The sequence below is a fragment of the Protopterus annectens genome, chromosome 6.part0 (assembly GCF_019279795.1).
Source record: "Protopterus annectens isolate FY-2018-M chromosome 6.part0, PAN1.0, whole genome shotgun sequence".
NCBI lineage: Eukaryota > Metazoa > Chordata > Ceratodontiformes > Protopteridae > Protopterus > Protopterus annectens.
In genome coordinates, this window is record NC_056737.1 from 475,873,435 (window position 1) to 475,890,103 (window position 16,669).

General features: G+C 44.2%; 1 protein-coding gene across 1 annotated transcript in view; it reads left to right on the forward strand.

Annotated features, from left to right (window-relative positions):
- The window catches only part of EXD1 (exonuclease 3'-5' domain containing 1), a 1,269,330-nt gene that overhangs the window by 911,412 nt on the left and 341,249 nt on the right, over positions 1-16,669 (forward strand). The window contains exon 9 of the mRNA XM_044074207.1: positions 13,502-13,648. Coding sequence (XP_043930142.1) covers positions 13,502-13,648 — 147 coding nt within the window. The remainder of the gene's footprint in view (positions 1-13,501; positions 13,649-16,669) is intronic.

A 16,669-nucleotide genomic window follows, 5' to 3' on the forward strand; every position in this document is an offset into this window, starting at 1 on the left:
CTAGATCGAGAGGTCATTGTGCCCCTCTACTCGTCACTCATCAGGCCCATAATTGAATACAATGCCCCTTTTGGGATGTACCTTAACCGACACCTGCAGCAACTGGAGAGACCCCAAAAGGATCATGGGCTACAAACAGATGTCCTATGCAGCTCGACTAAAGAAACTCCAGCTCTACTCAGTTGCTTACCGCCTACTCAGAGGCGATCTATGCCTGACGTACAAAGCCATGTCAAACCCAGAATTAATGGACATGCTCCACCTCAAAAAATCCAAGTCCCTTAGAGCCACACGCTCCAGGGACCTAAACCTCAGCACAAAAATAAATAGGACATGCTGGAGGGACAGATTCATTTCCCAGAGGCTCCCCTCACTCTGGAATAGAATCCCAATTCATGTTAGACATAGTCCCTCGCTGACCCTCTTCAAGCGAAATTTGGACGCGTGGATGGGAAATCACAAATTCACCCCTGGGATCTCTCCTGTGCCCCTGCTAGACAGAGACACAGTAAACTAATCTTAAAAGGGTACCTTCTGTGACCTACTTTACAGAGGCACAGTAGGCTAATCTAATAGGGAGGCGGAAGCCAAATACACTCTGGTTAGGCTTATAAATGCCCTAGAGCGGATAGCTTAGTATCTACCTATGACAAAAGGGGTCCCTGTAGATGCCATGGTGGTGGCGTCAGCCACTCAGCAAGAAGTTGCAGAGGCTTCTTCCTCCGTCCATCCTCCTAACAAGGAGTCCAGGAGTATGGATCGCTATGGGAAGCGTACCCTGTCTTCAGCGACCTTTACACTGCGGTCTCTGAATTACCTTTGTCACTTTACTCGGCTCCAGAGAGATCTCCTCAAAGAGTTGGGAGATACCTTGACGGATAACATGTCTGAGGCGGTAGCGCAGACTGTTAACGCCCAGTTGTCTACCCTTGGTTCCATTGTAAACTCGTCCATGAGGCTCATATCCTATGCAGCCGAAGGGGCGAGTAGGGCAGCTAGCTCAGGCTTGGCTCTTAGGGGGCAAGCCTGGATGCGCCTATGTTACTTCGCGGAGGCCTTCAAGTCTTCCTTCACGGACGCCCCCTTCGATGGGTCCTCTCTTTTTGGACCCAAAGTGAAAGAGACTCTCACCAGATGTGAACAGTAGGGTAAGACTATCTGCCATAGGGGCCCATTTTTCTCTTCCCCTAGACCTTATCCCAAGGCTCAGAGAGGAGGGAAGATGTGGTTCAAGAAATCACAAAAGTCTTTCCCAGCCACTCATGGTGAGCCCCCCATCCAGAGGCAGAGGTGGGGGGAATTATTCTGGAAGATGCCGCCCTAGGGGCAGAGGAGGCCCCTGCAATCTGGGAGACCACGACTTCTTTCACAGATCTTCCTATCAGCATCCCTGAGGGATCGCCCGACTGTGCTACTCCGGAGCCAGTCGGGGGTAGTTTTTCGAGGCATCTTCAAGCCTGGGAGAACATCACTCAGGATCGATGGGTGCTTCGAATAATCACCGCAGGTTACACCATTCCCTTTGCTTCACCACCTCCCCAATCAAAAAAATCCCGGACATTCCACCCAGTCAAAAGGATCAAGTAGCACTACAGATATCAAAGCTGCTAAGAAAAGGAGTCAGCCAACTGGTCCCCTCAGACCAGATCGGATCAGGAACTTACTCAAGACTCTTTTTGGTGCCGAAAAAAACAGGGGAACTGGGACCCGTCCTGGATCTCAGCCGATTGAATCACTATGTTCTGAAGTCCAAATTTCGAATGGTCACTCTTCAATCCATCTTCCCATTGTTGGGAGAGGGAGTATGGATGTGCTCCATTGACCTCAAGGATGCCTATTATCACATCAAGATAAACAAGGCATCCAGGAACCATTTACGCTTCCGGCTGGGAGCCAGTCATTTCCAGTTTCGAGCCCTGCCCTTTGGTCTCACCACAGCCCCCAGGGTGTTTACCAAGTGCTTGGCAATGGTGACAGCTCATCTGAGACGTCTAGGATTCCAGGTCTTTCCTTACCTGGACGATTGGCTCCTTACCGCCCCCACCAGGCATCTCGTCATCCAAGCCAGGGAGGCTACCATGAACCTTTGTCAAAGGTTAGGAATTACACTAAACTGGGAAAAATCTGCCTTGCTGCCCTCACAGCGTGTTGTATTTATAGGCGCAGAGTTAAACTGTGTCCTAATGAGAGGGCCCTTCTACCTCAAGAAAGGATAACAGTGTTGCAATCTCAGGTCCAGGCTCTATTGCCCCGGAAGAAGGTCCAAGCCAGGTTAGTTCTTCAGTTATTGGGATCCATGGCGGCAACCATCATGTTAGTACCCTTAGCCAGGCTACACATGCGGATCCTCCAGTGGCTCCTTTCAGTCCAGTGGTCCTATCAAAAACTACCCCTCTCTCACCCGATTCTCCTCACAGAGCATTGCAGGCAGGATCTCCGTTGGTTGACTATGTTCCTCCAACCTGGACAAGGGGAGGAATCTACTTCCCCTCTCTCCTGCTGCCACACTGACCACGGACGCTTCACAGATAGGGGGGGGGGGGGCATTACCTGGGCAGAACGGTCCAAGGCACTTGGCAGGATCACGAGGTACACTTGCACATCAATGTCCTGGAGATAAGAGCAGTGCTATTAGCGTTGCAAGCACTTCAGAGCTCTCTTCCCCGGGGAACAATTGCTATTCACTCAGACAGCATGTCAGTTGTTTGGTACCTGAACAAGCAAGGGGGATCCAAGTCTTACCCCCTTTGCAGAGAAGCCATGAGAGTGTAGAATTGGGCAGTGTCTTCCCAACGGTTTCTAGTGGCAACGCACATTTCGGGAAAATCCAACGTGATAGCAGACCGGCTAAGCAAAGCTATTCTGATGCCTTACAATTGGTCCCTGAACAACCGAGTTGCGACTCGGATCTTTAGCAGGTGGGGTCAGCCTTGCTGCGATCTCTTTGCCAGTCCCCTCAATGCCAAATGCAGCAACTACTTCACTCTGATCCCCCCACAGGGGGAGTCACCCAGGGACTCTAGTCCACAGTTGGCTCTATGCCTTTCCTCCGTTTCCTCTTTTACCAAGAGTGATTCAGAAAGCCATTCACTTGGGAAGCAAGATGATTCTGATTGCCCCACACTGGCCTCGCCAGGTCTGGTTACCCTTCTTTCAATGGTATGCAGTGGATGGTCCTTGGACTCTGGACCCAGTTCCAGACCTTTTGACTCATATGTCGGGACAGCTCCACCCCTCCCTACAGTCCCTCAGGTTGACAGCCTGGCTGCTCCACTTCCATCGATAGACTACATTCCCTTTCACCTGAGGTGGTGCATATCCTTTCGTCATCTCACAAGTCCTCTACCAGAAGAATTTACTTTAGCAAATGGAAGAGATTCTCCATCTGGGCTCAGTCTCAAGGCCTGGACCCTTTCACAGCCCCTATATCGGCGGTCTTAGACTTTTTAGCTATGCTCTTCTGACAAGGCTCTGCTCCCTCGACCATTAAAGTGCAGCTGACAGCCATTTCTAACTTCCATGTCATGCCATGGGATTTAAATCTTTGAGCCGGCTGTCACTTGCGAACTAACATTCTTGTCCTGGAAGACTGCTTTCTTAGTGGCCATCACCTCAGCTAGAAGAGTATCAGAACTTAAAGCATTGTCCATTAGGCCTCCATATTTGATATTCCATAAGGACAGGGTTTCCTTGAGACTTAATCCGTCCTTCCTCCCTAAGGTGTCGTCTACAGTTAACCTCCATCGAGTTACCTGTGTTTTTTCCCAACTTCTCCAACAAGGCGGAGTTCAAATTTCATTAATTGGATGTGCATAGACAACTAAGATTCTATTTACACAGGACAAAACAGTAAAGAAAATCGGTTCAATTGTTTGTCTCTTTTTCGGAAAATAGAACGGGTAGCTCTGTTTCCAAGTGCACAATTTCCAGGTGGATTAAGGATTGCATTACCTCTGTTTACTCATCAGCAGGCAGAAACTTAGCCTTTCCCACTAGGGTGGTCTCGACTTCAATAGCATATCATGCCAGGCTTTCCTTGGACGACATTTGTGCAGCGGCCACATGGGTTTCTCATCACACCTTTATCTCTCATTACAAGCTGGACGTGGCATCTAGAGGCCGGGCTTCCTTTGGTTCCACGGATCTCAGGAGTATTTTCCTATGAGCCTCCCGGGTTAGACGCTGTCCCATCAGTAATGAATGTAGGTGAGATAGGACCACATAACATCAGTTAGTTATGTACTCACCATAACAATCGATGTATGTGGTCCATCTCGCCTACATTCTTACGTACCCTCCCACCTGCCCCCTGCCTGAAGGATTTGGAGGAAAATTGCTCTGAGACCCTTGAGATTCGGTTTATTCCCTTTTCCTGGTGGATGATATTCCTCTTAGTGAAGTTGGTGTATGTGGAGTGATTGCGATGCATGCAAACAAGATCTGGGGGTTTGGGAGAGGTGCATCCTGGGATACCAGTTAGCGACTTCGTGCTAGAAAATAGTCGGCCGCGTCGGAGCCGATCGTCGGCTGTGAACCCCATCAGTAATGAATGTAGGCGAGATGGACCACATACATCGATCGTTATGGTGAGTACATAACTAACTGTTCCCCACCTAATACTATCAGTCCTATTTTTCAAAACCCACACCAGTCTACACAGTCTCTTATCCCCCACACAACTTCTTGCAATAATTTCTTTCAAGTCATTATCAGAATGGAAGCTAAAAACTACTGGAGAAGATTGTTTCCTCTCATTCTTTTTTCCATTCCATTAACCTTGACATCTTTATGCTTTGATACAAGCTACCCAGTAAACCCCTTGCCTTCATCTTTAACCTAACTCTCACTACTAGTGTTCTTTCTCACAGTTTTAAGCATTCCCTTGTCATTCCTCTACCTAAATTTCCACCCCTGCCTAAGCCAATGGCTTTTACTGCTTAACCTTTGTCCCCTCACTACGTGTCTTGAAAAAATACAGTTGCAATTGTTTACTTGTCTATATCTCAAAGTACAACATTGTCAATCAGACAAAACATGGTTTCCAGCCCAATTACCGCACAACTACAACAAATTCCTTTTACTGATCAGATTTACTACCCGCATGGAGCAAGGTAAAAGTTCAGGAGGTATCTTCTTCAGTCTTGATCATTTCCACCTACATCTGAAACTTAGCAATATAGAACTTTCTCATAATGTCGTGCAGTGGTTTAAAAATTTTGTCCAATTGTTATTCGCTGTCAAACCTGACAATATTGATATAGTGTCATCTGACAAGAGTGTTTCACAAAGCTCTGTTCTGGGCCTACATCTGTTTTTTACTCTCCGTAAATTATCATCTTTGGGATCTCTCACACCAGCTGCTTTACTGTACACTGACTATATTCCCCTTAAAGGCAGTAGGTCTTCGCCCTACCTATTAAAATAACTTTTTAGATTGATTTTATTTCTGGCTGGAACTACTTCACAAAAATAACCTGGTTGTCAGTACTCTCAAAAGTTCTTTTAATGCTGTTTAGTAAACACATAAAAGGTGAAAGATCATTTTCTAAACTTGACCTTGCTTGCTAGATCAGCAGTCAAAGAAAATATTAGAGGAGATACAAAGGGAGGATTGAAGGCGAGAGAAAAATGGTCATTGCATTAATTAACAATTTCTTTGGCTTTATGAATGCTTTGCTTCAGTATGCATGCTCTAATTAATTAGGTTTTCTTTTGTTAATTGCTTACTATGTCTCTGTCATCTGTAGCAATATAAGTACTGCTTTTCCTGCATGCTGCTTATTTAATTTTGTAATTTGTGATCTGTAATTTTTGTTTAATTTTTCTATTTTTACTGCCTGAATGGCCTGGGTCTTACCTGAAAAAGTCTCCAACCCAGTGCACTTATTCAAACATTAAAGAAATAAATATATGTGTATGTGTATATTTATCTGTCTATAATGCATGTTAATGTGCACAAAACACACACAGACATGGATTTAGTTGTGATGATTAGCTTATTTGGTTGAAGATTTAATCACAGGTTATGATATGCTAGATCAGTGCTGGTCAATGGAGATTGAAGTTAAGTGAGGTAAGACAAATTTTCCTCACTGTTGTGATATCTCGGAGATATGTTTTATCAAGTGATATATCTGTGTGAGAGTTTGGGAGAAGACTGGTGAAGTCGTCAGTGGACTCCACTAAATACAACTTTCATATTCCTGGCTGTACCCCTAATTCCTATTAAAAACAATTTACCTTCTTGCAATTCAGTTTTGGGCCTACATTTGTGTGTGTGTAGTCGTGTGGTCCTTCAGCTTTAGCCTTCTTTTCTAGGGAAGGATGTATAGAAGGCACACATAATTTGTCTTGCATACCCAGATACCTTATGCTAACTGTTGACAGACGTCATGCAGCTATCATGTTTTGCTGCTCAGAAATGTATGAAGTTTTTTGAAAGAGTAGCAGCATAATGATTTGGTCTGGGAGTTTGTTTTTCCAGACCTGCATGAATGGCTTTTGGAGATCAAAAGTCAAGATGCTGTGGTTTTGAGCTGAGAAAATGTTAACATTTTAATACCTTAGCAAGCATATTTGCAGAGATACGTAGTAGTACTTTTCAGGTGATTTTTTTTTTTTTTTTAACTGATATGTTGTCCTAACTCGCCTTCATTCTTACAATGATGGTCTCAGAGCCGATCCTTGGCTCCAACTCGGCCGAATACTTAGCTGAAGATCTCAAACTTGGCTCGTGGCAGTAAGGTATCTCACAATGTAGTGATGTAATTCCCCAGATCTCGTTTGCCGCTTTACGAGTGTGGATGTGCTCATCTTGGCCGTGGCTAAGTTGTGAAACTTTTTTCTATACTACTTGTCAAAACTGAATATTTTTGCTCATATATAGTTCTGTTATTAATAGATTGTTTTCGTTTGTGTCTCTCTGCTGTTTTTTAGTTTAATAGAAAGTTTTTTCCTTCAGGCATGGCTTTTGCCATTGCATTATAGGCCATTTGGTATCCCTGTAGTGGTTGTTTGTTGTATATTTGTGTCTTCATAGCTCATTTAAGTTAGAGAGCTATACAACTGGTTTAGTTAGAGGGCTTGTACTGTACGATCTTCGTTTTTATGTGAAAATCGGAATCGTTTTGAGTTAGAGGTTCTAATTTTCTTTCCCTGGTCGTTCCTCCTTTGTATTGTCTTTGGTCGCATATTAGTCTTAGATAATTATTTGTTGTTTGATATAGCCTCTTGGCTTTTCCTTCTGTTTGTGTGAAAATGTCTAAAGAGCAAAAAGAAAGAGAACACAAGCCTTCAGGTTTCAAAAAAATGTCAGAAATGCTCGCAAAAGATGTCCATCACTGTTGGACATGTTGTTTGTGTCTATTGTCTTGATACTATTCATCTCCAAGAGGACTGCACCTTCTGTCATTCGTTTAGTGCCAGAGTACTTCAGGAAAGAAGAAACAAGTTGATTCTAAAAGGGCTTTTAAAGCCTTCCTTTGAAGAGGCCATTCACAGTTCTTCCTCTTTTTCTTCATCAAAAAAGGAAATATCACACAAGTGGCAATCTCCAGCTGCATCGGCTCATTCGGAGCCGCCAGTCAAACTCCCTAAAATTTCTAAGGCCACTACTTCCTTGGCTCCACAGTCCTCGGAGCTGTCGGAAGTTCTTATGGTTGACAGGCCGGGTTCTTTGGCTCCAAAGCCTTCGGGGCCGCAAGATACCTCCACTCGGAGCCAGTCCATTGAAATTCCGCCACTTTCTCTGACCATGAGATCGCCAATCCTCCATAGGTCTCAATCTCTTTCATTATCTTCCAGGTCTGCAAGAAGCTTATCTGATGAGGATGTGGAACGAGTGGTTTGTAGACTCAAGTCGCCGGCTCTGACTAAATTGTTCTCTGCTCCCACCCATTTGGTTTCAGAGCCTACTGTGCCCACTATCGGTGCCACTTTCTGTGGAATTGTCAGTTCTGGAACTTTCTTTGGTCTCCACGGAGCCAACATCTGCTCAGACTCTCTCGGCACAGTCCGGTGAGTCTGGGAGCCGAGGTTCCCTGGTTGGCCCCGAGGGTGATTCTTGGCCCCGATCTTCTTTGGTGCCGAGCTTACCCCTAGGAGCGTCGGCTCAGGTTAGCTCGGCTCCTACATCGGCCTCGGGTCTGGTCGTGTTGGCTCCATTGCCTTACTCTGTCTCCTCAGAGCCAGGGGAGTATTCAGAGCTGGCGGGATCCGCCTTTGAGCTGATGGAGTGTGTTGTCTTCCCATTCAGCACCACAGAGGGATACCAGTACCTGTCCCCTGAAGGCACTGGCTACTGTCTCAGCAGAACCCATTCCTCAACACAGCAGAGACCCAGAGCCTCAGGATCCCCCCTTGGGTGAACCCCTGTCATCCGAGGCCTCCCCAGAATACCCTTCTGAGGAGCCACCTCGGAAGATAACCTGCAAGAGGAAGCATGTTGACTGCCCAGATGAGTCCCTCACTTCAGACACTGACCTTAATGAGTCGGAAGGGTCCACACGATTGTCCTCTGACGATATTTCATTTGCAGATATTCTAGAGATCCTTAAGCAAAGAGAAGGCTGGTAGAACACTACCCCTTCTGATGAGGAGTCAGTGTACCTGAAGGCTTTCGGGTCTCAACCTTCAGCCTCTTGGGTGTCTCCGCCTTTCGATGAACTAATGGACCTAGTTAGTCGAAAGGCATGGCAGTCACCTGACTCTTTGGAACTGGTCCCTCGGAGGCCAAACAAATTTTTGTCAGCACCTTTGGGCAAAGAATTCTTAACAAAGGGAGTACCTCTAGATGCTACGGTGGTGGCAGCAGCCTCCAAAAAGGAACTTGCAGGGACTTCCTCATCTGTTCATCCTCCGAATAAAGATTCGAGAACGATGAACAGATATGGGAAGCGTATCTTTTCTTCAGCGACTTTTTCTCTGCGATCATTGAATTACTTATCCCATTTTACAAGGCTACAAAGGGATCTCCTCAAAGAGCTAGGAGTTACTCTACATGGTTCAGTAGCTGCAGGGAGTGAATGAGCAGGTCTCTTCCCAGCTGTCCACCTTAAATTCTATTGGCAACTTCTCCATGAGGCTCATATCTTACGCAGCAGATGGAGCGAGCAGGGCAGTGGGTTCAGGAGTTTCCCCTTAGGAGACGCTCGGTTACGCTTGTGTAATTTTGCAGAGCCCTTCAAGTCTACCTTTACTAACACCCCCTTTGATGGTACCTCACTCTTTGGACCCAAATTAAAAGACATTATAACCCGATGTGAGCAGGAAGGAAAAACTCTCTCTGCTGTTGGAGTATGTTTTTCCATACCTTCAAGACCTTATCCCAAAGGTCAGAAGGGCGGAAAGATGTGGTCCAAAAGATTCCAGATATTTTTCCAGGACGCACAGGGTGATACCTTCACCTGGGGCAGAGGGAGAGGTAATAACTTTAGACATTGCCCCAAAGGCAGAGGGGGTCCGCAAAACCAAGGTGACCGTGATTCTTTTCCCGGACGTCCTTATAAATGCTCCTGAAAGGAGGCCCGACTGCTCTACTCGGGAGGCAGTTTGGGGTCGTTTATCGATGTACCCAGAAGCCTGGCGAAATATCACAAATGACAAATGGGTAATAAATATAATATCCAGAGGCTACACCATCCCCTTTTGCATACCTGTCCCAAAGACCAAAACACTCCGGATGTTCCACACAATCTAAGGGAACAAGCAACTGTAGAGGCTCGAAAGCTGCTCCTAAAAAGAGTCATCCAAGAAGTCCCCACAGACCAAATAGGATTCATAACTTACTCAAGATTCTTTTTAGTGCCAAAAAGAACAGGGGACTGGAGGCCCATACTGGACCTAAGCAAGTTAAACGAATCGGTCAAGAAGTCAAAGTTCCGAATGGTGACACTGCAGTCTATACTTCCCTTTTTAGGGAAAGACAATTGGATGTGCTCAATAGACCTTCAAGATGCTTACTACCACATCAAAATGGACAGGACATCAATAAGGTACTTACGCTTCCAGCTGGGAGCCAGCCATTATCAGTTCAGAGCTCTGCCCTTTGATCTCACTACAGCCCTCAGAGTGTTCACCAAATGTATGGCAGTAGTCACGGCTCACCTGGGACATCTAGGATTCCGTGCGTTTCCCTATCTAGATGACTGGCTCCTATCTGCCACCACCAAGCATCTACTCCTACATGTCAGGGACCTAACTTTGGACATCTGCAATCAGTTGGGTATTACAGTAAATTTTCAAAAATCTGCCTTTGTTGCCCTGTCAGCATATTACATTCATAGGCACAGATGTAGACACTTCATCTATGGTAGCACATCTTCCAACAGAAAGAGTCGTAGCTCTCAGACAGCAAATACTTCACATCCTTCCCATGGACAAAGTGAAAGCAAAAGTAATTCTATGCTTATTAGGAACAATGGCCTCCATGATTACACTAGTTCCTCTTGCCAGAATGCACATGAGGATATTTCAGTGGCTATTGTTCTCCCAATGGTCACTTCAGGAGCTTCCAGTGTCTCATCTGATCAGAATAACGGAATCTTGCAAGAACGACTTGAGATGGTGGTTACACTCCACTCATGTGACAATAGGCAGACCCTTTGTTCCACTTCAGCCGATAGCTACAGTGACCACGGATGCTTCCCAGACAGGTGGGGGGATTATCTGGGAAGAACAGTCCAAGGTACATGGCAGGAACATGAAGCTCACTTGAATATAAATGTTCTAGAGATGAGAACAGTGCTTTTTGCATTGCAAGCACTTCAAGACCTTCTCCCTTTAGGGACTATTGCGATCCAGTCAGACAATATGTCTTGGGTTTGGTACATAAACAGTCAAGGGGGGAACCAGATCCTAACCCCTGTGTCAAGAAGCCCTAAGAGTATGGCAATGGGTAGTTTCTTCCCAGCGCTTTCTAATCGCAATGCACATTCCGGGGAAGTCCAACGTGATAGCGGACAAGCCGAGCAGAGCAATTCTAATGCCTCACGAGTGGTCTCTCAACTACAGTGTAGTGGAAATGATTTTCCAAACATGGGGACAGCCTTGCTGCGATCTCTTTGCCACTTTCATGAATGCCAAGTGCAGCAACTACTTCACCCTAGTTCCCCCTCTGGGGGGAGACACCGAGAGACACTCTTGCTCACGATTGGCCCTCGGGACTTCTCTATGCCTTTCCACCATTTCCTGTCATACCCAGAGTAATTCGGAAAGCTCAAAGCTTGGGAAGCAGGATAATTCTCATTGCCCTTTACTGGCCTCGCCAAGTTTGGTTCCCCTTCCTGTGTCCACACCTTCAGGAGAAGCCTTTGATCCTGGACCCCAGTGCCAGATCTGCTGACTCATGGGGGAGCTTCATCCGTCTCTCCACACCCTAAAATTGACAGCTTGGCTGTTCCACTTCCCAATTTAGTCAGGCTTCACAATTTCACTCCCACTGTTAGACGCATCTTAATGTCCTACCATAAAACTTCCACTAGAAAGCTTTATTCTAGCAAATGGAAGAGGTTCTCACTGTGGGCTCAAGATAACATTGATCCTTTCTCTGCACCTATTCATTCCATTTTGGAATTTCAGGTGGAACTTTTTCAACAAGGCTCAGCTGCAGCAACCATTAATGTTGAACTTGCTGCAATCTCAAATTTTCATATTGGTGATACTTCAAACTTAATGTCACACAAGTTGTGTAGAGCCTTCTTAAAATGGGGCTTCCTTTTTAAGACCTCCTTTTAAGGAACCCCTTTCTCCTTGGGATCTAAATTTTGTTTTGTCCCATCTCATTTTACCTCCCTTTGAGCCTTCTTCAGACCTCAAATTCCTTTCATGGAAGACCTTATTTCTAGTGGCTATAACTTCCACTAGAAGGGTGTCAGAGCTGCAAGCTCTTTCTATTAAACCACCATATTTGATATTTCATAAGGATAGCATATCATTATGTACTAACCCTTCCTTTTTACCAAAAGTTGCTTATCCAAACAACATAAACCAATCCATAGAACTTCCAGTATTCTTTCTTCAGCATAGCAACAAGGCAGAGTACAAATTACACCAACTAGACATGCACAGACAACTCAATTTCTATTTGCACAGAACCAGAGACTTTAGAAAATCTGACAAATTATTTGTATCCTTTTCTGATACAAAAAAAAAAAAAAAAGATCCTCAGTCTCAAAAAACACTCTTTCTAATTGGCTTTCAAATTGTATTACTTTTATCTACAAATCTAAGAACAAGGATCTACCTTTTAAAGTAAAGGCTCATTCCACTAGAGCATTGGCTACACCATCTGCCTTTCAAGCCAGAATTCCCAAAGATAATATTTGTGCAGCAGCTACGTGGTCTACTCCACATACTTTTATTACTCATTACAAAGTGGATTTGGCCTCCAGGGACAGGACATCCATTGGTTTCACAGTGCTTAAAGGTATACTCCCTTGAGCCACCCAGGATAAAGGTGCTAGGGATGCTGTGTCCCATCATTGTAAGAATGAAGGCGAGATAGGACAACGTATAAAGAAGTTATGTACTCCCCATAACGTTCCATGTTTGTTGTCCATCTCACCATTCATTGTTACGAACCCTTCCTCCTGCCAAAGACTTCTTGTGGACCTGGTAGATTTCCACTACCTCAGGGGCTCTTTGTCTCAGCTTGTTTCTCCTTCCAGTATTTTTTGGTATGGACTTGCACACTGTTTATATGTAAATGTGTGTAGATATGTATATAGTGTATATATTGCTCAGTATTAGCAGCAAACAAGATCTGGAGAACTACACCACTGCATTGTGGGATACCTTATTGCCACGAGCCAAGTTTGAAATCTTCAGCTAAGTATTCGGCCGAGTTGGAGCCGAGGATTGGCTCCGAATCATCGTTGTAAGCATGAATGGCGAGATGGACAACAAACATGGAACGTTACGGTGAGTACATAACTTTTTTTTTTTTTGTTCAACTCCATGTATGGTACAACTGGTTAAGTATATGCTTTTGTGATGGCTCATTGTAAATATTTTCTAGTTCCCTTCCAGCAAATAATGGAGTTTTTCTTAAATTGGTTTCTGTACTGTAGTTCCAAAGATACTGGTATGTCATGCTTCAAAAGATTTTTTGCCATTATTAACAAGACATCTGTGATGTTTCTTTAAACTACAAGGATGGGGTGAGTATTGTGGTATAGTACCATGCTTGAAATAATTGCACCTGTTTTGGGGAAAATTCATGTAAGATGGGTTGGAAGTGTTGCAGTTTTGCGCATATATTAGATGTTAATATAAGCTAAAGAACCAACAAATTTCTGAGATGAGGCCTTTATATAAAGGCAGAAAGGCTACTGTCTATTTTAAGTACCCCAGTCTTTAGGAAGAATGTAATCTGAAGATGTAGTTAATAGGTAGGAGTTCAATATCAAGCCTACCTCTTGTTTTCTGTTGATATCTGAGAATTATTTTTTGACACAGTGTCATGAAACATTTATGATAATGTTTTCTTTTTTTCTTTATTCAGGTTGCAGATGTATTCCTGTTTTACATGGTAACTACAGGAGGTTTCCTTCCTCGTTACGTTAGCACATTGGAGGATGCCTTGATAGGTCATCTCGAGATGCCCACTTCATGGATTTCCTTTCTTCAGCTTAAAAAACAGGCAGTTAAGGTAAATGTTTATGGATTCTGGCATAACTGTCTGTTGTATCAGTCTGTGTATAGTGTATTTCATCTGACTCCTCACGATTCTTTAATTCCTTGGTTTTGCATAACACCTGGTTGTCTACAGGGGTTTGTATTTTTTGTGTTCCCTGGACTACATGTAAAGAAGAAATTGGATCTGAGAAAAGCTCCAACTTTCATATCCACTATGACTTAGCAGGCATTAGGATGTTTGGCAGAACAGACTTTCTCAGGCTGCTTGGAATCCTCCCCTTTCTCATCAAGTACCTCTCTTCTCGCACAGTGTACAGTCCTCTTACTGTGCCAGAGAATGGCCTGGACTAGTTTATTATTTATTTTTGGTATTTTCCTGAAAAAAGCTATAGATCTTTTTTGTAAATTGCAAACCTATTTTCAGAAAGTAAGCCTGCAGTATGCTTGTTGTACCCACCACTGGGTAATACTCACTTCTTCGTGCTACTTAAGAGTTTAGGACTTAACCTTGTGCATCACGGCATGTGGTGGTTGCAGCATCATAAATCTTCCTTCATGCTGTACCTGTATTAAACTTGTAACTTTAGAAATAGTCGACTTGTAACGTAATTTTCTACACACCAGTGTCCAAGATGTTCATAATTTTTGCTGCCTCCGTGGCAGTTTGGATTACCTGCCAAGATAACCCAGCCCTTGCTAGCTTTCAAAATTTCAGACTCTCCTCCCTCTCTCTTCCTGTGACAACTGATTGACTGAGAATATCCTGAGAGGGAAGCCTTTAGCTGTGAAAGGAAGCAAGTGTTGCCTTTCCAGGAGTAAAGTCTACTGACTCTTCACAGGATCCAGTGCTGATTTTGTCTGGCTTACTACTCAGATAAGCCCCATTTAGGGACCCATTTCCCTTCCTTTTATTATAAGATTTATTATTTTTTCTATTTTTCTTTTACTTAAATATTTATTTCAGTATTTTATTTCTGTCTATTTGCAGTATTTCCTCTGGGAATTTCTGCTTATAACAGTCGTTATTTGGCTTTTATCTTTGACAGATGCTTGTTTTTACTGTTTTTTAGGAAACGTTCAGTATTTCTGTCAGAAGTACAGTGTGTATGTGTGCCACTAGACACTAGAGGTCTGTCGTTATGGTCGCGTTACACTCTATTTTTTGACAGGAAAAATATTGCAGAGCTTGGATTTTTTCAGCATTTGTACGTTTACTATATGTATGATTCTGCTCTCTATTTTTTAACATCAGATCAAGATTTCACAGTCAAGTTATTTGAGTGTACTGTGGAGATTTTACTGTCTGGCAAAAAATTGTTTAAATTTATGTTAGACATTATATCCAATGCTCTGATTCAGTATAACCTTTTTCAAAAACTTTAATATAGTTTTTTTTTTCTTCTTTGTGCCTTCCCTTACTTTGGTATAGTGTTAGCATAGTTTAGTGCAGTGTTCAGTAGGAAGATAGGTAGCTTTTTAGGTGTGTTATTGTGCTTGTACTGGCTTCCCACATTTTTTCTTAGGTAATGTACTAAACTTTTTTTTAGGGTATGTTAGTGTTAACCTAGCTTAGTGTAGGCTTTTGTGTGCGTGTTAGTAGTGATAATAGTAGTAGCCTTTGGTTCTGGGAGGCCAGCATCCACTTCTGTCTTCATTTTGGAAAGGATGTACTCCTTTAAGGAGATTGGTTGGGTTTCTTTGGCTTTTGTTTCATCCCCTTTCTTGTATGGGCCTGTGGCCAGTCATCAACCTGCTTCTGGACCTTAACGGAGCTTCTTGTCTCTTCTACTCTTCTCCAGCATCACTGCAGCAAGACTTTCAGGGAGGAGGAGGTGCAAGAGGAAACACCTTGCCACCGATTGGAGTCTCTCACTGAGGATACTGACCTTGAGGAAGGAGAGGGGTCCCCCTAAGTCTCTGTAAGATGACTTGTTTGACAATCTCTTTGACCTCTCTGAGGAGATCTTTTTGGTCCATCCCTCAGATAGAGAATTTAATCTAAGAGACCGTTTGTCCATCTACTTCTTTGGCCATGGTCACCATGGACACCTTCCTTCTTGGGTAGGGGGTAGTTTTGAGGGGACAATGGTTCAAGAGTCCTGGTCTTTTGTCCTTCTCCTTCCTTCAGCCATGGTCACCACAGATGCCTCCCTTCTTGGGTGGGATGCCATTTGAATGGGAGGTTGGTTCAGGGATCCTGGTCTTCTGTGGTGGCTGACATCCACATCAGTGTCCTAGCAATGAAAGCTGTCCTTGTGTTGCAGACTTTTTAGGACGCCCTTCTCGGAGGTGTGATTCTGATACAGACAGAGAATGTCTGTTGTCTGGCACCTCAACAGGCAAGGGGGAGGAACACATTCTTATCCTCTTTGTTGAGAGACCATGAGGGTTTGGCAATGGATAACTTAATCTCAGCTGTTTCTGGTTGCAATACACATCCCAGGGATGTCAAACATTCTGGCTGACAGCCTCAGCAAGAACATTCTGCTTCCTCATGAGTAGTCTCTAAATCCGAGAGTTGCGGTTCGGATTTTCCTGAACTGGGGCACTCAGTATTGCAAACTCTTTGCCTCCCCGTCCAACACCCAGTGCAGCAGCTGTTGTGCCTTAGTTTTCCCTACGGGATAGTCACTCAGAGACACTGTGCTATTTGGTTGGCCCCTGAGACTCCTGTATGACTTATCTCCTGGTTCCTCTGATTGTAAAAATTTCTCCAGAAGATAGCCTGCTGCAGAGCGACTGTGATCATCATAACACCCTTCTGGCATGATCAGGTGTAGTTTCCCTTCCTTTGGCCTCTTCTGAAGTTGGTTGCTGTATCCCATTCTGGATCTCATTTCTCATCTAGTGGGTCTGGATCCCTATTGTCTTCAGTCCCTTCTTAAGTTAACCATGTGGTTTCTCCCATTCCCTTGGTGGACAGAAATCCCAGGCTGTAGTTCATATCTTGTCTTCATCTCAAAATTATTCAACTAAGAAAGTGTATTACAGTAAGTGGATACATTCTGCAATATTGGGCGGAATCCCATGGGCT